Source organism: Diabrotica virgifera, chromosome 7, assembly GCF_917563875.1.
Source record: "Diabrotica virgifera virgifera chromosome 7, PGI_DIABVI_V3a".
Taxonomy (NCBI): domain Eukaryota; kingdom Metazoa; phylum Arthropoda; class Insecta; order Coleoptera; family Chrysomelidae; genus Diabrotica; species Diabrotica virgifera.
In genome coordinates, this window is record NC_065449.1 from 225,174,088 (window position 1) to 225,196,705 (window position 22,618).

Sequence of the window (22,618 nt, forward strand, 5' to 3'; positions counted from 1 at the left end):
TCAGATTTTGCCTTTTACAAAAATGGCGAGCATTCAAAATGGCGGCTATACATATGTGACTAATAGGACGATAACTTTTGAACGAAAAGTCTGATTTCAGCCAAATTTGGTATCAAGTTTCTTTTTTTAATGAGTAAGATCTAGGTCTTGAACCGGAAGAATCGGTTTACCAGAAGTTGTGATTTTACTGTTTTATATGTAAAAATATGTTGTTGTTTTTTTCAATTCTTTCACCCTGTATATACTAATTTTTCAAAAAGGTAATACCGCCATTGAAAATAATGTGAAAATATTTTTTTAGGAAAGATTTTGAACTTTTTAGTTATGTTAATTACCATTTAATAAATCCATAACGGATCTTCACATGTACCTATGTGCGGTAGATTCATTTTGAATGCCCGCCATTTTTGTATCAAGACAAAATCTGAGATGGCCTCATATCTAAATTTGAATATTTGTATGTGTAGTATGTGTGGTCGAAATTATATGCTTTTACCATTAAATGGACTATAATTCTTATATTATTTGCACGAATACGCCGCACATAGGTTCATAGGTACATGTTAAGATACGTTATGCATTTATTAATTGGTAATTAAAATAACTAAAGAGTTCAAAATATTTTCCAAAAAATATTTTTACGCACTTTTTGACGCAGGTATTAACTTTTTGAAAAGTTAATATATGCAGGGTGAAAGAATTGGTAAAGAAACAACATGTTTTTACATAAAAATCAGAAAAACAAAACATCTGGTAAATCGATTTTTCCGGTTATAGATTTTGGTCTTACACACCAAAAAAAGAATCTATATACCAAATTTAGTTTAAATCGGACTTTTCCTTCAAAAGTTATCGTGCTATAAGTCACATATGTATAATGGCCAATTTGCATGCCCGCCATTTTCGTAAAAGGTAAAATCTGAGATTTCCTTATACCTAAATTTGAACCTTTATGTGTATAGTATATGTGGTCCAAATTATATGCTTCTACCATTAAATGCACAATAATTCTTATAATGTTTGCACGAATTTGCCACACATAGGTACATGTGAAGATGCGTTATGCATTTATTAAATGGTAATTAACATAACTAAAAAGTTCAAATATTTTCTACAAAATATTTTTACGCTCTTTTCAACTGCGGTATTACCTTTTTGAAAAATTAATATATACAGAGGGAAAAAATTGAAAAAAAAAACATATTTTTATATAAACAACCAGTAAAAACACAACTTCTGGTAAACCGATTCTTCCGGTTCACCACATCTCTCTTGTAAATAAGAAAACCTATATACCAAATTTGGTTGAAATCGGACTTTTCGTTCAAAAGATGTGGTACTATTAAACACTAAGTATAGCCGCCATTTTGAACGCCCGCCATTTTTGTAAAAGGCAAAATCTGAGATGGCCTCATATCTAAATTTGAACCTTTATATGTGTAGTATATGTGGTAGAAATTATATGCTTGTATCATTAAATGTGCAATTGTTTCACATATCGGCCGCACTAAAATGGGAAATGCATTGAAAATATCATTCAATCACTATGTGTTTAAAGCTTTGTTTAACAATAAAAAAATTAATTCTTAGCAATGATAGTAATCAAAACCGATAGAAATTGTCTTGAACTTTCAAATGCGGTAAGCAGAGTTACTATTTTATTTTTCAATTAAAAGTTATTCGGATTCAAAAATTGCAATTTTTCGATTTTTTGAAAGTTCAACCGCGTTTATGTCGAAAACTATCCATCCTACGAAAAAACTTGTAAAAACATTTTTTGCTTAGAATGACCAAAAAAATACAAAAAAATGTTTTGTTTTGCCAAAAATCGATGTTATGTTATTCCTCAAGTTCTTTGTTTATAACAATCTTATCGAGATCCGGATCGACTGTTACCCAAAAAATTCGTGTTCTATGGGTCAAAATACAAAAAAAACTTAAGTAAGTCACGCTGAATTAAGGAGGCCATTGTATTCCCACTGGCGACAGGACTATTTCCAGCTATAATTTTTTCTAGCACTTTTAAGTTAATATAAACGAGAATATCTTGTTATCATTTACCAATTGGTTAATTTTTTATGAGTTTGACTCTGTCTGCCTCTCTTCAGGTGTTGTTATCTTAAAGTTAATTTTTTACTATTTTTTTGTTGATGTCGCAGAACGGATCTGTGCTCCGAAGCCTTCGCTCAAGCCTCGTTTTGCCTACGAATCTGTTAAAAATTAACTTGAACCCCTTTACAACCTGACACCCAAGTTATGTAGACCACTTTATTTCTTTCCGTATTAATATGGTGGTAGGTGCAAACCTCAAAGAAAATCAAATCGTTTAGCCTGTGAGTTATTGAGTATGAATGTGAATAACCTAAACATTATCAGTAGGCTACAAAAGACATATTGGTTTGGTTTATTAAGTTCTATAAATCAATTTTAATATGGATTATTGACACATCTCTAATAATGATCATCATCATAAGTGGCACATATTTTAGGTTTTTTTCCACATCACCAATCCATCTTCTTGGTGGTCGTCCTCTATTTCTTGTGCCATCTGGTTTTGAAAATGTTAATCTCTTTGTATATTCATGATCTGATATACTAGCAATGTGTCCAGCCCACCTAATCCTCTGCAATTTAACGAATTTCACAATATCTTGATCGGTGTATAACTGTAATATATAGTTAAAAGTTGTATCTTGGATGCCATAGTCCATTTTAATTGACGGTCCCAAAAATGGTTCTAAGAATTTTTGATAATAATAATTTTATTTATATAAAAAGATATGTATTTTAAACAATCGCTTTAAATCTTTATAAATAATAATATATACTATAAATACATTTTTGTTAATTACATATATTAAAAATTAATTAAGTGTAAAAAATCTTGTAAAAACCATCTATTATTTCAAAATGGTTTAAATTATCTTCCAATGGTGTTAAAAAGTCTCAATCTATTCTCAATAACTCCAGGCCTTGCCCGACCCGTGCCAAAATCTGCTGCAATTCTCTTTCTGTCATGTTCCAAATCCAGCCTGGCAGGATTATAGGACCGTTTTGAAGATATGCTAAAAATGTATAGACCAAGTTAGGACTACAAAGTATAATAGATGTTTCAATGACTGGACCTTTAAGCACATGAAATACTTACAGCGTTATTTCAAGCAGAGCAATTTTTATTTACAAAGTTTCTACTTACAGACATCTTCTTTCTTCATTATTAATTTTGTATACCTCTGTCGTATTGAATATTAAATATTATGAATCATTAGCAAATTAACAGCAGATAAATATAGAAATAGTTTAATTTGAGGACATAATCCTAAGACAATGCTGGTCGTTGCGTTGTTGCTAGCTGCTGAGTGAACGCGGCTTTAGTCCTATAGCAACACACTTTACAAACAAAAGAGTTGTGACGATAATATAATTTTATCGTGGAGAGTACGCTATGAAATAAGTAAAACACGTTTTTGTACTGTTTCGAACGCTATAAAAATCGGATCGAAAAGCCTATGTCCCTGCTCGGGCGCCAATGTAATGAGGTCGTTGCGTTGTTGTTGCTCCAGGTAACTATCAGTCGAAGAAAAAGAGTTCGCTTTAAAAAAAATATTTGCAATCAAAATAAACAGAAGGTTAGATAATTAGCCTTAATTACTCATTAATTTCGTTAATAAAATATATTTTTGCACGATTGATCATTTTTGACTGTTTACCGTGACAGATTTTACGTCAGTAGGTGACATTTACTAGCAACTCGACGATAAGTAATCCAACTAGACGGTAAGTACTCCAACTCGACGGTAAGTAATCACTTACCGTCGAGTTAAAAAATCTCTTAATTTTAATTTATTTTTTGAAAGAATAAAGAAAACTAACAATTATTTATTAATATTGAAACTTATGGTACAATTTGTTAAATTATTTAATGAAATCCCACTTGTTTGGGCTGTGGTTTCACTTCTAACAGAAACTCTTGCAGAATCGAATACATTAGTAGTATTACTAGTATTGCACAATATTTTTTCGGCAAAATCTATTTTATTTTGAAGAGAATCTTCTACATAGCTTTCTGCCACTGTCGATGAACGAAATATGCCAATAGAGTCTTTTCTTCGATTCTTAAATTCTTGCCTTCGCACCATTTTTTAAAACTTTGGTAGGTATTTTGATAACGGATTTTGGATTTTTCGGGAATAATTGCGGAACACCCTTCTTCCCAAGCCCGTTCAATTTCTTCAAATTCACTTTCGCTCATATTTTAATTTATAATAATCAAAATTGTACTTAAAATTATTGACAACTAAATAAAAACTCAATTCTCCATTGCTGTTATGCACCCTAGTTACTACCTAACAACCAAAGTATATATCTTGATAAAATGAATGAAACTAGTCAATATGACGAAAATGTATAATTTTATAATTTATAATGGTATCAATCGTGCAAAAAATATTATAGGCATGTCGAACGTTAAGGGTAACCGATCTCAGACAATAATTGTCTTCGATCGGTATAAAACCCTTACCGTTCTCCATACTTAATATACTATTATAATTCCTACGCATCGAGCTTACTGTTCGGGCCGATGTGAGGATATTTTTGTACATGAATAAATGATTTTGACGATCGCGCGAAATAGGAATTGCCTTAATTAATACGACATGAATGTATAAGGAAAGGGAGAAAGGAGATCCCGCTCACCTCGCCGGATTGAAAAGACATACAAAGGATATACGATCACCGCTCATATAAGGATAGGTAAAAGGATAGGTAAAAAGAAAACTGTCGGAATCGCTCAGCTCGCCAAAACGACAGCGGAAAATAATCGGGAAATACTACCTACATAAACTCACCTCTTGTACCTCGCTGTTGTCTATTATTCTTCGATCAACGCTCCAAGAATAATCAACTAGGCTTTTCGATCCCTTTTTTTATATCGTTCGAAACAGTACAAAAACGTGTTTTACTTAATTCATTGGCGTACTCTCGACGATAAAATTATATTATCGTTACACAGTATGGCAGACGCTGTAATATTTTTATGCTTGGCTTGTCATTAAACGGCATAATATTTAGCCAGTATTTTTAATCAACCTAAACGAGTAGATACCTACACAAAATAGTATAAATAGGTCTGCTCACTGTGAATGTTTCAACTCTGTAAAAAGTTACAGTACGGTCTTCACAGTGTGGGAAAATATTTCTACATTCTGGGAGTTCTGAATATCTAATGAAATTCTTCAATAGAATAGACTAGAGTCGTTTGCTACGCTGACGATGCTGTCCTTATCGCTTATTCTGAAGACCATATCCAAACGCTACTGCATGCATTTATTACTAAAGCTAAAGAACTAAATATGCTCATTAACAACAAGAAGATTAAGTGCCTAGTAGTTTTCAAAGAATCAATAAGATGCAAATTGGAAATTGACTCCAAAACTGTGAAAAAGTTGAATCACTTCAAATATCTTGGTGAGGAATTAAAAAGCTATGGTAATCTCTCAAAAGAGGTCAGAAAACAAACAATGAAAGCAGCTAGAATCTCGGAAAACAAATATCTAAATACTGAAAGCAAAGTCAAAATATATTATAAAACAACAGTAAGACCTATTACAACATATGCGACAGAAACAAGACCATAGACACAAATAGAACTTTACAAATGATGAGTGAGAACAGTTGAAATGAGAACACTAAGAAGTATGTAAGGCAAACCTCTACGGGACAGAACAAGAAGTGAAGATATCAGACAAAACTGTGGAACACAGGAAATAGGAAGGTGGGTCAGAGAGAGACGAAGATATTGGAACAAACATATAAAAAAATGGAGGACAGCAGACTCGTTAAAGCGCAAAAACTAATAACCCAGTAGGTAAAATGCCACAGGACCGACCACTAAAACTATGCCGATAATGCTGGACCTCATCGTCCGGGGAAAACTTGATGGCAATGAACTTAATGAACAGGCAGTAGCCTACTAACTTGATTGATCATGCTAGAAAGAAGAAGAAGAATAAGATAGCTAAGAACTCCCTTCAAATAGAAATACTTTGCTACTTTCTACTTTAAATAATGTAATAAAATAATGAAAAATAATATTATAAGAACATTGGTTTATGCGCATTTCGCAATTTTTACCTAGACCGATATAACTAACTTGCTAGTTTAGACCAAATGAAATATGGGCCATTCCACGAACATACGCCTGTTTTGGATTATTTCGACAACGAATATTTTACTGTGCAACATAAGAAGTACGAAAGTAAATGGCGCTAATAATTACTTCAATAAACAACAATGTAATTTGCAATTTACTTTCGTTCTTCTTATTTTGCACAGTAAAATATTCGTTGTCGAAGTAATCCAAAACAGGCGTATGTTCGTGGAATAGGGTATACACATATATTCGTATATAGGTAGTTAATAGACAGTCAACGACTATTTTACTATACTAGATTGTTTACAAGCAAATTTGCGAAATCATTTGTGGACATACGTTTAAATAGGGTGTCCCGAAAAGATTGGTCATAAATTATACCACAGATTCTGGAGTCAAACATAGGTTGATTGAACCTCACTTACCTATATACAATAGTGCACACAAAAAAAGTTACAGCCCTTTGAAGTTATATATATATATATATATATATATATATATATATATATATATATATATATATATATATATATATATATATAAGTAGTGGGGTTCCTACGGTCTCCTCCGCATCCCACATTTCGCCCGCCATCGTTTTCTATCCACCCATTCGTTTTCGTCAATAGCTCTATCTGACATAGACTGTTCTATGCCTTTCTTCCATGTTTCTGTAGGCCTTCCTCTTCTTCTTCTATTTATGGGTGTGTAATTTAATGCTCTTTTTGGCCATCTTTCCTCTGACATCCTCATAACATGACCATACCATAGCAATTTCTTTGTTTCTATATGGTCAACCGTGGAATATAAACTATTTGTCCGTCGTCTTATTTCTCATTTAGTACATGTTCTAATCTAGATACTCTGCATGCTCTACGTAAGTAATCCATTTCCGCTACTTCTATATTTTTTCTTTCCTTTCCTGTGAGTTGCCAACACTCTGCTCCATAAGTTATAATAGGTTCTACAATTGTTCTGTAGATTGTTAACTTTGTGTTCAGCTTCACCTTGTTAGACCATAGTAGACCATTTAAAATACGAGTTGCTTTCCTTCCTTGCTGTATCCTATGCTGTATGTCTCTTTTTGTAGTTCCTTCTTCTGATATTATGCTTCCTAAATATCTATATTCCTTACATTTCCTTATATTTCTTAACTCTAATTCCGGATCTTCGGTTTCCTCTCCTATTCTCAAATATTCCGTTTTCTCCATGTTCATACATAGGCCCCATTTTTCATATTCGATCTGTAACTTTCTTAGCATATAATCCATATCATGTTCATCGTTGGCAAGAATTACTTGGTCATCAGCAAAAAACAAAGTTGTTAAGCAGTTTTCTTCAATCATTATTCCCATCCCAGCAACTGTTTTCCTCCATTGCTCCAGAGCTTTCTGGATGTATATTTTAAATAGTGTTGGCGATAAGCAGCACCCTTGCCTTAAACCTTTTGTAACAGGGAATGGTTTCGACATAGATTTTCCCTGCTTAATACAGCTTTTCGGATTTTGATACATATTTTGAATTGCTCGCACATATGCTTCGCTTATGCCTATCGTGGTCAAAATGTCAAAGAGTTTCTTTAAAGGTACCGTGTCGTAGGCTTTTTCCAGATCAATAAATGTTAGGTGAGTAAACAGATTCCTTGCTCTTATTTTCTCTATTATTTGTTGCATCACGAATATGTTATCTGCGCACGATCTACCGGCTTTGAAGTTACAAAATAAAAATCGATTTTTTTCATATATCGAAAACCGTTAGAGATTTTTTATTGAAAATAAACATGGGAAATTTTTATAGCAGCAACATCTTTGTGCACCCCATACAAATTTTATGGGGGTTTTGTTCCCTTAAACCCCCTAAACTTTTGTGTACGTTCCAATTAAATTATTATTGTGGCACCATTAGTTAAACACAAAGCTTTTAAAATTTCTTTGCCTCCTAGTAATTTTTTGATAAGCAAGTGTTTAGCTTGATAACCCACATATAAAATTTGTATATTATGGTTATAGACACCTGTTAGTTAATAATATGAAAATTTATTTTTCTACGAGCGTGCAAAAATGTCTACTTTCGCGCACGCATTTTAGTTTAGAAAGTTTCACTTTTCCGCACACGTGTTACTTTTCCGCACGCGTGTTACTTTTCCGCACGCGTTTTTTACTTTTCCGCACGCGTGTTAATTTAGATATGTTAATATGGCCTTAAAGTAATTATATTACATGCAATAAACTAATATTTAGATATTATTTACTAATTTATTTCAAATATATCTTATTGTGTTCCTGCTTTAATGAAATTAACGCGACAATTCGATGAAATAAAATTATTTTGACATAATATTCCAAAGTCAAATCGGTAGACAATAACAGTCGTTTTGAATCATCGTCATGGAAACCAAGATCGTCGTCATGCTAACTAATTATATTGAAAGTTTGGTTTTGACAACCTTGTCAAAGAATTAATTTGTGTATGTATTTTCATATTAATTAAATTATTTGATTAAGATTTGGTAATTTTTTAAAGACTCTTAGAAAAAATATTGTTCCTAACTCTTGCAGAAAGTCTCCTTTCCGCACTCGACTGCTTGCCGAACTCCCGCTTCGCGGCGTTCGGCAAACTGCAGTCGCGTACGGAAAATAATGACTTTCTGCACTTGTTAGGAAAATAACTATTATAACTTACATTTTTGGGTATATTTTGAAAAAGAAGCCACATCTCATAAAAGGTAACATCAAAAAAAGACTAGGTGGCAAAAAAGTTTTAAAAACAGTGTGTTTAACTAATGGTACCACAATAATAGTTCAATTGGAATGTACACAAACATTTGGGGGGTTTAAAGGAACTAAACCCCTATAAAATTTTTATGTAAATATATTAAACAAGAAGTCGCATCTCGATAAAAACTATCTTATCAAAAAAATACTAAGAGGCAAAAAAGTTTTAAAAACTTTGTGTTTAACTAATGGTACCAAAATGATGAATTAATTAATTGGAAGGCACAAAAAAGTTGGGATGGGGGGTGGTATAAGGGAACAAAACCCCCATAAAATTTTATGGGGTGGACAAATTTGACTATAATTTTGTTTTAAGATGTACCTGCCATAAGAATGATACATGTCCATTTTTAATAAAAAATCTCTAATAGGTTTCGATATATTAAAAAAATCGATTTTCATTTTGTAACTTCAAAGGGCTGTAACTTTTTTTAAGAGGACATTTGTACTAAGCTAAGTTAAGTTCAATCGGACTATTTTTGGCCCCAGAATGTGTGGTATAATTTATGACCAATCTTTTCGGGACACCCTGTATAATGTAGCAAACTGTCATTATTTTTCATTTGTACGTATGTACCTGTGTAAAAGAGACACTCTCCAGTCGAACTTAAGAATTCAAAACTTCTAAACACGTCCAAAATTTTAAGGAAAATGTAAAATGCTTAAGGATATCAGCGACTAAAATATGTACCATAAGGAAAGCTTGTAGGATGCTAAATAAACCTACAAGAATGAGTCTCTGACAAATTCCGCTTAAAGATGTTTGTCCTCAAAATACTTGGATAGAAGATTTCGTAACTTTCGTCTATATGAGACATTTTTCAGTGTTTTTAGAAATTGATATATGTATGCGTCCTTCCGGTGTGAAAACCTAAAGAAAAATACTGAATTGTTTTTAGAAATTACACTATATTCTAAGGATTTCGCATAGAGTTTTAAAAATAATGACTTAAAAACGACTAAACCTAAAATGCATCAAAAAATAAGTCGTAAATCTAGCAAAATTCGTTCGTCTAACTTATTTGTATGACATATTATTATTATAAATTTTATTGTGTAATGTTAGTGTACTTCCTCTGTTTAAAATTTTTGAACATATCTAATATTTAACATAACATAATATCTAACATATCTAATATTTCTTGGCAAATTTATTCCTGTTTCATCGACTTCGAAAAAGCGTTCGACAGGGTCCGACATGAAAACTAATAGAATTATTGAAAAACAGAGATATAGACAGACGAGATTTACGAATTATCATCAATCTGTATTGGAATCAAAAGGCCAATATAAAGATAGAAGAACAAGAGTCCGAGAATATTGATATAAGAGAGGAGTAAGACAGGTTTTTGTTCTGTCACCGCTAGTGTTTTAACGTATAGAGTGATGCCATATTTCTGAAAGCGATAGCGGAACTAAGTGATGGAATCTCTATAAACGGAAATATAGTAAATAACATAAGATTCACTGATGATACCGTTATAATGGCAGACACCCTGGAACAGCTTCAAGAATTGTTAAATAGAATTAACGATTATTGCATTCGATATGGACTAAAAATAAACAAGAAAAAAACAAAATTTATGATTATCTTAAAAACACAACATGGAAATGAAAGGTTAATGATAGAGCAAACACAAATAGAAAAAGTAAAAACATACAAATATTTGGGAACCTGGATTGAAGATAAAAATGATCAAAGCAAAGAAATTTAAGTCCGAATAGAAACTGCAAGGCAAGCATTTATAAAAATGAAGACACTGCTTAAAAACAAAGACCCTCAATTGCCTCTCAGATTAAGGGATCTAAGATGCTACATATTTTCTATATTACTATACGGCATGGAAGTTTGGACATTAAAGAGACAACACATAAGAAAAGAAGAAGCGTTCGAAATGTGGTGTTACAGAAGAATATTAAATATTACCAATGTTGAAACGCTACGACGTTTAAATAAGAAGTTAGAATTTATGAACAGTATAAAAACAAGAAAACGGGAATATTTGGGTCAAATCAACAGAGGAGAAAAATATGAGTTGCTGGGAATTATTATGCAAGCAAGGATCCAAGGAAGAAGAAGCATAGGAAGAAGACGCATCTCCTGGCTCAGGAACCTTAGATAATGGCTTAACTGTAGTTCATTAGAACTGTTCAGAGCAGCAGCCAACAAAGTGACCATAGCCATTATGATATCCAACCACCGATAGGAAATGGAGCTTTAAGAAGAAGAAGAAGAAACGGTTGATACTTTTAAGTTTTTTTCGCGTTGTATTAAACCTAGATACAAAATTGGAATATGTTTGTAAAAGTACTTAACAAAATGTTAAAATGCTTTACTTTCAGCTGATGCATAAATCAATTTCAAGTTAGATGTCCCCTTTGATAGTAAAGTCAAAGTGTTTGGGGATTTTCCAGGACCACCCTTCCATTGAAGGTATTTTAAGTAGAGCGTATATGCACGCTCATGCTCATGAGTATGTACATATATATAAATGGTATAAAAATGTATAGGTCTGGATCCCGCGTATGAAAAAAAAAGTTGATTAATAGCAAGCTGAAAATTTTTTAATAGTTTAACGGTGTCTAGTCGGATAAACTTTGATATATGGGAACACTGGAACAGGGGCAATTTCAATTGTGGAACAGGTTAAAAATTTGGAATGGTCACACCACGAAAAAGGCACATTTATTTTGTCCGACAGAATAGACTTAAACTCTCCGAACAGAGATTAAACTCTCATGCAAAAATCAGACTGCTATTTATCACCTGTCATAATCCCTGTCATTTTACATATTCTACATGTTCCACTCATTAAAACGACCATTTGGTGATAAATAGCAGTTTGATTTTTGCATGAGAGTTTAATCTCCGTTCGGAGAGTTAAAGTCTATTCTGTCGGACAAAATAAATGTGCCGTTTTCGTGGTCTGACCGTTCGAAATTTTTAACCTGTTAAACAATTAAAACTGCCCCTGTTCCAGTGTTCCCATATATCAAAGTTTGTCCGACTAGACTAATTAAGCTATTAATTAAGCTATTAAAAAATTTTCAGCTTGCTATTAATCAACTTTTTTTTCATACGCGGGATCCAGACCTAGTATATTATACAGTGTATAACAAAATAGCAGGTCATAAATTAAATCACATATTTTGGAACCAAAAATAGTTTGATTGAACCTAACCTACTTTAGTAAAAATGTGCACATAAAAAAGTTACCGCCCTTTGAAGTTACAAAATGAATATCGAAAACTATTAAAGATTTTTTATTGAAAATGGACATGTGACATCCTTTAGCAGGAACACTTAAAAAAAAATAACAGTAAAATGTGTGCACCCCATAAAAATTTTATTAGGGGTTTTATTTCCTTAAACACCTCAAAATATTTGTGTAAGTTTTAATTAAATTATTATTGTGGCACCATTAGTTAAACACAATGCTTTTAAAAAATTTTTGTCTCTTAGTAATTTTTCGATAATCCAGTTTATGTCGAGGTATTGTGAATATTTGTAAAATCCACTACATATTTGTAAATGATTAAGATTCTAGAATATTATTTTCATAATATTACCAGGTCCCTATAGTCTTGCTTACTAAACGATTTAAAAATATGTGTTGGATTTAAAAAATGTTCAAAATGTCGCGATAAAAACTGGCTTATCGAAAAAGTACAAACAGGTAAAACAATTTTAAAAACATTGTGTTCAACTAATCTTACCACAATAATAATTTAATTGGAACGTACATAAATATTTGGGGGATTTAACGGAACAAAACTCCTTTAAAATTTTTATGGGGTACACAAATTTCATTGATATTATTTTACAGATGTTTCTCCCATAAAAATGCCACATGTCTATTTTCAATAAAAAATCTCTAACAGTTTTTCATTTTTTAGACGATTCAGTGGATTTTCATTTTGTAACTTCAAAGGGCTGTAACTTTTTTTATGTGCAAATTTTGTACTAAGGTAAGTTAGGTTCAACCGAAGAGTTTTGGTCCCAGAATATGTGATTTAATTTATGACCTGCCTTTTTGTTACACCTTGTATATCTATATAAAATACAAAATAATTTTATTTTGTTTTATTTTTGTTGTAAGTTGTATTTTTTGACTTAGCTTAAAAAATACTACTAAAAAGATTTAGTGCATAGTTTCGTATTATGAGCTTATTGTATAATCATGGGTGTAAAGTCTCTCGTTAGTCACTTGTGGCCGCATTTTTTTTACTTTGATAGAAATTATACATAGATTATTATAAACAGTTTTTAAAGACTATATACAGTGGTTGTTAGATGTATGTGAAAAAAATTTTTTACAATTAAATAACATAAATTAACATTTAATATGTGTAAAAGCGATTGTGTATTTATAGTGTTAATCTATTTAAATAATTATCTGACTTACTTTTCCATTTCCTCGTCATTCAATAGTGCTTGTCTTAATCTGGAAATCGTCTGAATGAGATATTTAGGACTTTGTCGTTCTAGGTAGAGCGGAGAATAGAGACCAGGATAACTGAAAACAAAATGTATTAGACTGCAATTCATTTTTAAATTATTGTGTTAATATTTAGTCCTGTCGCCAGGGGGGGTACAACGGCCTCCTGTATTCAGATGGACTTACCCAAGATTTTATTATGTATTTTGGCCCGTAGAATACGAATTTTTTGGGTAACAGTTGATCCGGATGTCGATAAGATTGTTATAAACAAAGAAGTTGAGGAATTACATAACAGTGATTTGTCGCAAAACAAAACATGTTTTTGTATTTTTTGGGCCATTCTAACCAAAAAATGTTCCTACAAGTTTTTTCGTAGGATGCATAGTTTTCGAGATAAACGCGGTTGAACTTTCAAAAAATCGAAAAATTGCAATTTTTGAACCCGAATAACTTTTGAGTAAAAAATAAAATAGCAATTCGGCTTACCGAATTTGAAAGTTCAAGTCAAATTCTATCGGTTTCGAATATATACATTGCTAAGAATTTATGTGTTTATGGCTAAAAAAAGCTATAAACACATAGTGTTTCCCGTGCCTAATACATACGTTTACATGCATGCTACGTAGAAATAGCCTCGCTTGCACTTGTACCTACTCTACCTACTCGTTCGATTCCAGCACTAGGTGTTTATACTTTTGTTTACCAATAAAATAATAAATTTTTAGCAATGCAAATAACTAAAACCGATATACTTTGACTTGAACTTTCAAATGCGGTAAGCAGAATTGCTATTTTATTTTTTAATCAAAAGTTATTCGGGTACAAAAATTGCAATTTTTCGATTTTTTGAAAGTTCCACCGCGTTTATCTCGAAAACTATGCATCCTACGAAAAAAATTGTAGGAACACTTTTTGGTTAGAATGGCCCAAAAAATACAAAAACATGTTTTGTTTTGCGAGAAATCGCTGTTATGTAATTCCTCAACTTCTTTGTTTATAACAATCTTATCGACATCCGGATCAACTGTTACCCAAAAAATTCGTATTCTACGGGTCAAAATACATAGAAAAAACTTGGGTAAGTCCATCTGAATACAGGAGGCCGTTGTACCCCCTGGCGACAGGACTAATTTACAGAACTACTTAAATATTTAATTTGCTGTTTTATTCGGGAAATAAAGCTAATAACAAATTAATAAATATTAATAATAAATAACAATATTACCACGTATAAAAAGGTCCCGAAAAAAAATTCTAATAAATAATTTCGATACTTCTTTGGTTAGTTACTTTGAAATGAAGTTATTGTAACAGAAAATTATAAATCGGGGGACCAAAGTTAAAATATGAATGAAGTCAATTTTCGTAGCAATTCCAAAAAAAAAACGTCAGTCGCTGCGAATATAATCACTTAATCAGCTTTGAGGCTCGCGTACTCAAAGTGCCTATACTCGTTTGTTTTCAATATGAATTTGTCTTATACTTATTTGTTTGATATTTGTTTTTTACATCAACTACGGAGTGATTCTTCACACTGCTGTAAGATAAAATACTGCCCCAAATAAAATAAACTTTAGTTACTTTTTCAGTTATTTTTGTTATTTAGTTATTTTCCAACAACTCCGTTAGTTGTATTTTTTTGTTACACTTTTTTGAAGATATTCTACTTTAGGCTCGATTCGATTGAGGGTAAAATTGTACATAAATCTGCGCGCCTGCGCACACAGACAGTATGTAGTTTCTTGCTAATCTTTCAAGATATGTATTTATGTAAGTGTATCCGTGCAAATAAGTCATTAAAAGAATATATTAGTGTTTTTAGTAAATGTATTATTTATTATAATTCTTGTATTTTGGATTTGTGTTTCTCTGTAGTAAAATAATAACATATTATGTAGGCATAACATTTTTACACTGTCTCGCCGTGTTGTGTAATTATATCCGAAACTTACATGTCAATTAGAAGGACCTCGCTGGTGTAGTTAGTAGGGCGTTAGCTCCGTGATTGGAATGACGCGGGTTCGAATTCTGGGCGATTCAATTTTTTTTGATTTTTGGTTGTTTTAATAAAAAATTTTTGATGTGGTTGATGAGAAAGTTAGTTTAATTTTTAAATAAAATACAAATAACCTGTTAAGTATATTTACTTCGTTGAAATTACCTATATAATAGAATAATATCTTCTTACGTGCGTACAAAGTACACACACATTCTTTTTTATTTACCTACAACAGGATAATTTATGTACTCAAAGACATATTATATCATGTATTATATTTTTTGTATATTTGTAAAAAACGTGCCCAAAGAACGTGTATTTGGGACTACACATGACAAGCAACGTAAATAAAATATAATTTAATTGTAAGTTCTTTGCCTCTATATACTTGATCCAAATGTTAATAAATTCTCAAAGCAAAGGAAATTAGGCATCCTGTGTTAATCAAGAGTGTAATTTTGTGAATAAGCCGCCTGCTTTGTGAAGTTTAGGCTACGACTAGTTACAATATTATTTGTTAGATTAACAAGAATTATTCAGATTAAGTTGAATTATTAAGCTTTCTTTATTTTTATGCTCTATAAACAAAAATTAGAAATTTAAATGTAAAACTTTGCTGTAATATTCATATATTTATTATAATTTTAGTCTGGGCTGATTATCGGAGAATAGGCCATTTTTGGGAAAAGTTATTTACCAGCAATTTTATTGCTGGAATCGAATCTTATGATTGAATGTATATATTAATAATATAGATATGCAAAGTCCGCAGATAGTGTGCTACTTTTTTTATAAACAAAATGGCGCCCGAAAATCGTGTTTTTTTCAATTTTTGCTCTATAACTCCAAAGATTTTAACTTTAGACCAAAAACAACCCAATAAAAATTTACCGCAATTAAATTATGCATAGAGACGTGTTTTCTCCGATTTACTTCGACGAAAACTTTCCCCGGAAAAAGCGGGTTTTTCCAACAAAATCTTTAATTTTCAACTAAACTTTTAGATAAGTAGTTGTTAATCAATAATTAAATAACTTGGTAACTTAAAAGCCCTTTCCATATATATTATAATTACAGAAGCCAATGGACATTGAATGAACAGTTTACAAACAATTAAAATGTTAATTAAAAATTTAGGGTCGCTATAATAACGACAATAATTATGATGCATAAGAATAACTATGATTTTTTCATAAAAAAACGCTTTCCTTTAGTTACGAGTGACTAAAATTAACAATATAAAAATATCAACTAAAAACAAAAAATAAAAAAATTTAAAAAATCTAACATTCGTCAAAGAAAAACGTGGCGCGTCTTCATCGAATAAACGGTTTTCGCCCCACGCTTTTCTTTAACGAATGTGTTAGATTTTTTCAATTTTTTTATTTTTTGCTTTTTAGTTGATTTTTTTGATATTGTTAATTTTAGTCACTCGTAACTAAAGAAAAGAGTTTCTTAAAAATTTTTTTTCATATTTTTTATTTTTTGCTTTTTAGTCTAACACTTTTCAAACATTAAAATATATCGTCATGTTTCTTAAAATATGTATAAAACATATGATGTACAAATATGAAAAGTAGTCGGAATCGGCAAAAAATTTGAAATTTTATTGTTTATTTATGAAGCATAACGTAAACAATTAACGTAAAAAGTTTACATTGTAAAAAACAAGAGAATTTAAGCATTTTCCATTAAAATCGTTTTTTTTTTATTTAAGCAATTAATAAACATAAAAAAACAATTTATATTGATTATTCGTTTATTGTTCCCGCGAATGCATATGTCTGCAAATATTCATTCATTTGGATTGGAGAAAAGGCACTCAAATTAACGTCTAAAGATTTGACGCAAACTATTGAACTAAATAAAAGCGTTTAAAAAAGTATACAACTGGAAAAAATATGTAATTTTCTGTTCTTATAAATAAATTAATCTATTATAACAAAACAAAAGCAAGTTTGACATTTAATAATGCGTTAGTTCGATGGCTCTACTCGAGTTATTAGGGAACAAAAAAAGAATGAAGGAAATTGCTCCATGGGAAGCCGAGAAAATGCATTTTGTTAACGTATACCGATTTTGAACTTTGAGGGTTACATTTTCTCCAACCTAATAGGCTATTGATTATGTACTATAGAAAGGAACTACAACGTTAACGGGATTTTATTATTTGATATGGTCAATGAATCTCTATATATGAAAAAACCGCTGAGTGCTACCATTTGAAGGGGTGCGTTTTTGAGAAATGGGTGAATTAGTCCCTGGGCACAGGTTACATTAGGGTGAGTTCTATGCACTTTTGGTACAAACATGTCTACATAAAAATTATTCCTAAATCCTACAGTTGTCTACATAAAAATTGTTCCTAAATCTAAATATAACTTTTTAAAGTCAAGGATACTTTTTTTTACAAAAATGTATTCAAAAGAAAAAGCACAAAGAAACCCAAAAGAAAGAAATTTTGTTGTTTGTCCCATAACTTTTGTCCACGGGGATATAGGTATAGCCATTGCTTCACAGAAAAAAAATCTTACATATTTTCTCTTTAAAATGGTGTATAGCAGAGGTCATTAGGATTTACAGTTTTCGAAATATGATTTTTCAAATTTCGCCACTCACAGCAATTTTGGGCAATTTTCCTTGTTATTTCGCAAATGTTGTTCTGTAACTTTTTTCTACGCAACTTTAGGCATGTAACGGTACATGTAAGAGCAGGGGTGGGCAAATACTTTTAAGCACGGGCCAAAATGAAATTTTCAAAATGTCTCCCGGGCCGGAAGACTACACCGCGTACGTACGCTCTGCACACGCGAATATTTCTGGTTTTTAAGTTTTTGAGTTTTTGAATGTTTTTGAGTTTTGTCCCTGCCCAAGAAACTTTTTGACAAAAATACTGTATTATCTTAAATCATTTGGACAAAGATTTTGTTTATAATAAATAATAGTAATAATAAATATCTTACTTATGTGGACATGTGAACAATTTGTGTCCAATTTAAATATGTCTCGTAATTTATGAAGAAACATGGTCCCTTATATTAAGTCATAACAAGGATCCAGAAAAAAAATAAAGACATTGAACAACTGAACAAAATCGTGTCTGGATTACGAAAGATCTAAATCCGAAATCAGAAATTCGATCAAGAATAGAGCAATCAAGATTTGAGCAATCTTGATGAGAAAAGAGCAATCTTTTTGATGATAAGGAAATTTCTGAGTAACCAAAGACTCAATCTGCAAATCCGATATCGAATGGTAAAATGTTATATCCACTCTATTCTTCTGTATGGTGCTGAAGCTTTGCCTGTTAATGTTGACCTAACGAGAAAACTGGAAGCTTTTGAGATGAGGCGTTTTAGGAGAACTTTGAGAATACCATGGACCGATCATATTACGAACGAAATGGTGTTGAACAGAATGGGAAGAGACAGAGAACTTTTGATCACTATTAAAAGGAGAAAGATAGTGTATTTGACACACATACTTACAAATGATAATTACGAATTGTTGCAGTTAATTATGAAGGGTGAACTCGAAGGAAAAAGGAACGGAAGGAAGGAAAAAGGGAACAAATATCCTAACTGAAAAACATTGGTGATTAGACCGAGTTACACACACAAACGCTTTTAAGAAAAGCAAAAGATAGAGACGAATTTGCATTGGTTATAGCCAGCCTTCGTTATTGGAGTCGGCAGCAGAAGAAAAAGAATAATATTAAATTAATGGTCATTAAATAAATCAGTTAATACAATATTTTCTTTTGTTATTTATTTATATCTTAACGACACAAATTAATTTATGTATATTGATATTATGCTGCTGATTTTAACAAAATCCCTTAAAAAAAATTAAAAAATTTGCTTGCGGGATTTTTCAACGGGCCGGATAAAATAAGCGAAAGGGCCGGATGCGGCCCGCGGGCCGGATTTTGCCCATCCCTGTGTAAGAGGAATAGAAATCAATTACCTTTAAAATGTTCCACTGTATAATGTTGTACAACTTCTTTAAAGGGGTTATCCTTTTCAAGATTTCTTTTAACGAGTTTTTATATTTTTTACGATTATTTTTTAAATTCCCCATTATAACTTATTTTCTCCATTTAGGTATATATTATATAATAAAAAAAGAAAGCTTATTCGGTTTACTTTAAAATGGTGTATTATAAAAAATTCTAAGGTTATTTTTTAATAAGATATGCTTTTTCGAAATGTAATAAGTACTTGCAACGATTTTTGATTTTAGGATTATTTTTTAAATTTCTCATTATAATTTTTTTTTGTGATTGTGTGTTATGATTGAATCTTATCACTTGACTTGGCCGGGCAAACTTCAAAATATGGATTAATTCCAATATTTACTGTCAAATCTCCTGCACCATAAGCTTTGCTTGAAAAAATAGCATGTAAATGTACAAAAGGATGTAAAAAACTGCGGTTGTAGGAAGATAGGAATTAGTTGTTCAATATTCTGCAAAGGGTGCATGTGCATGGGTACTAATTGTGGGAACTCTAAGATAACTGAGGTGTCAGAGGAAGATATTGAAGCTAATGCTAACGAAGAGATGGACTTGATTTTGAAAAATTTTTAAATGTCAACGTATAAATAATTTTAACTAAAGTGACTTTTTCTAAGACTAATGTTTATGTATTTTTTGTAAAAGAAATAATTTGAAATATTATAGGTAAAAAAATATCAAACAATCACTCGGTTTCCATTATTTAAATATAAATGATACACCATTTTAAAGAACAGAAAGTAAGTCGCTTTATTGAGCAATATAGTATATTCATGTATAAGAAAAAAAATTATAATGATAAATTTCAAAAATAATCGTAAAAAATGTAAAAAATAATATTTTTTTATATTAGGTATTATATAATAATATTATTTTATTTTTATATTATATTATAAAAAATCGTTAAAAGTATAAAACCTTGAAAAACCATAATCTCTTTAAAACAAAGTGGTACAACGTTATACAGTAGACCATTTTAAGGGTAATTGATTTCTATTTTTATTACGTGTACCATTGCATATTATACCTAAAGTTACGTAGAAAAAAGTTACAGAAGAATATTTGTGATATAACAAGGAAAATTGCCCAAAATTGCTGTGAGTGTCAAACTTTGAAAAATCATATTTCGAAAACTATAAATCGTAATTACCTCTACTAAACAACATTTTAAAGAAGAAATATGTAGGTTTTTTTTCTGTAAAGCAATGTCTATACCTATATCCTCGTGAACAAAAGTTATGGGACAAAAAACAAAATTTCTTTGTTTTGTGTTTCTTTGTGCTTTTTCTTTTGAATATATTTTTGTAAAAAGAAGTATGATTGACTTTAAACAGTGATATTTAGATAGGAAATTTAACCAGAAACAATTTTTATGTAGGTATGTTTGTACCAAAAGTGCATAGAACTCATCCTAATGTAACCTGTGCCCAGGGACTAATTCACCCATTTCTCAAAAACGCACCCCTTTAAATGGTAGCACTCCGCGGTTTTTTCATATATAGATGTCCATTGACCATATGAAATAATAAAACCCCGTTAACGTTGTAGTTCATTTTAGCTATCTTATTTTGAATATAATCAATAGCCTATAATTTTTGATTGGAATTTTGCTATTTTTGGCAGTTTTCACACGTATTATCGATAGTTTTTATTATAATAATATATGTTATGAGGATTTTAAAGATATGAAAATTGGTATGGAGAAAGAGGACAAAAAGAAGAAGGTGATAGTTTGAAAATTATGATCCTATTGTTTATATCTTTGCCGTAAATTCCGGTCAACTTTGACCGGTTGTATCTCAGGAACCACTCGTCATAATTAAACGTTTTTCTTTTAAAAGAAGCGTCCTGTCGCTGTCTTTCGAATACCGTTTTCACAATTTAATTTAGTTTAATATTTCCCGAGATATTAAACCAAAATTTTTTTTATAATTTTAAAATATTCCTGAGGCCGCTTAAATAGTCCAATTTCAATTCTGTAAAGTACATTAGATAGGTATAGTGTCTTTTTATGAAAAAATCGTAGTTATTCTTATACATCTTAATTATTGTCGTTATTATAGTGACCGCAAATTTTTATCTAACATTTTAATTGTTGCTAAACTGTTCATTCAATTTCCATAGACTTCTGGAATTATAATATATACGGAAAGGGCTCTTACGTTACCAAGTTATTTAATTATTGATTAACAACTACTTGTCTAAAAGTTTAGTTGAAAATTAAAGATTTTGTTGGAAAAACCCGCTTTTTCCGGGGAAAGTTTTCGTCGAAGTAAATCGAAAAAAACACGTCTCTATGCAGAATTTAATTGCGGTGAATATTTATTTGGGTGTTTTTGGTGTAAAGTTAAAATCTTTGGAGTTATAGAGCAACAATTGAAAAAAACACGATTTTCGAGTGCCATTTTGTTTATAAAAAAGTAGCACACTATCTGCGGACTTTGGATATCTATATTATTAATATATACAATCATAAGATTCGATTCCAGCAATAAAATTGCTGGTAAATAACTTTTCCTTGTATTTTGCTAATTAGGGCAGAGTATTTATGTAAAACCCCTTTTTCCAAATATTCTGCCTTTTATTGCCCTAGAAACTTTATTCAAACAACCTGTTAGGTATTAAAAACCGTTATATATTTTAAACAACTAAAATTGTTTAAAAACTACTCTACTGAGCGGTCCCATCTTTTGCAGTTGTAGTAACTACATAAGAACACACATTGCAAAATGTGTTTTAAACATTGTTAATGTTTAATTTAGTTATTATAAACAACTGAAAAAATACTTACTTTCTGATTGATTTGAAATACCAAAATCACATCAAAGAGTGTCAATATATATCGGAAAGAATTGTCACAGCAAAAATTAGAATGGAAAAGGAAAAGCTTAACATCATCGGAGTATACGGCCCGGAAAATAACAAGCCTCAAACAACAAGGGAAATCTTTTATGACGAATTCCAACAAGTAGTAGATCAAGTTAGAGGGAAGATGATAATACTGGGGGATTTTAACGATCGGATAGGTAAACAAGTAATACCCAGAATTAAGCAAAAACACAATGAAATTGCTAAAAACGAAAATTATTAATAGATTATGTTGTAACCAACAGAGATATACATCCATCAAAAATAATAATCGACGTAAGGCGCCTCAACTCAGCAGATGTAGGTAGCGACTATAGCCTAGTATTATGTAAAATACGAATCACTATGAAATAGTTCACACCTAAGAGG

At 31.0% G+C, this 22,618-nt stretch overlaps 1 protein-coding gene across 2 annotated transcripts in view; it reads right to left on the reverse strand.

Moving 5' to 3' along the window:
* Nucleotides 1-2,775: 2,775 nt before the first annotated feature.
* The window catches only part of LOC114348778 (uncharacterized), an 882,222-nt gene continuing 862,379 nt past the window's right edge, over nt 2,776-22,618 (reverse strand). Inside the window, exons 5-6 of one of the 2 annotated variants that reach the window (XM_028299269.2) lie at nt 13,332-13,442; nt 2,776-3,065 (exon numbers count right to left, since the gene is read on the reverse strand). In XM_028299269.2, the coding sequence (XP_028155070.2) occupies nt 2,921-3,065; nt 13,332-13,442 (256 nt within the window). In that variant the 3' untranslated portion in view covers nt 2,776-2,920. The remainder of the gene's footprint in view (nt 3,066-13,331; nt 13,443-22,618) is intronic. The other variant, XM_050657193.1, reaches the window with a different exon arrangement.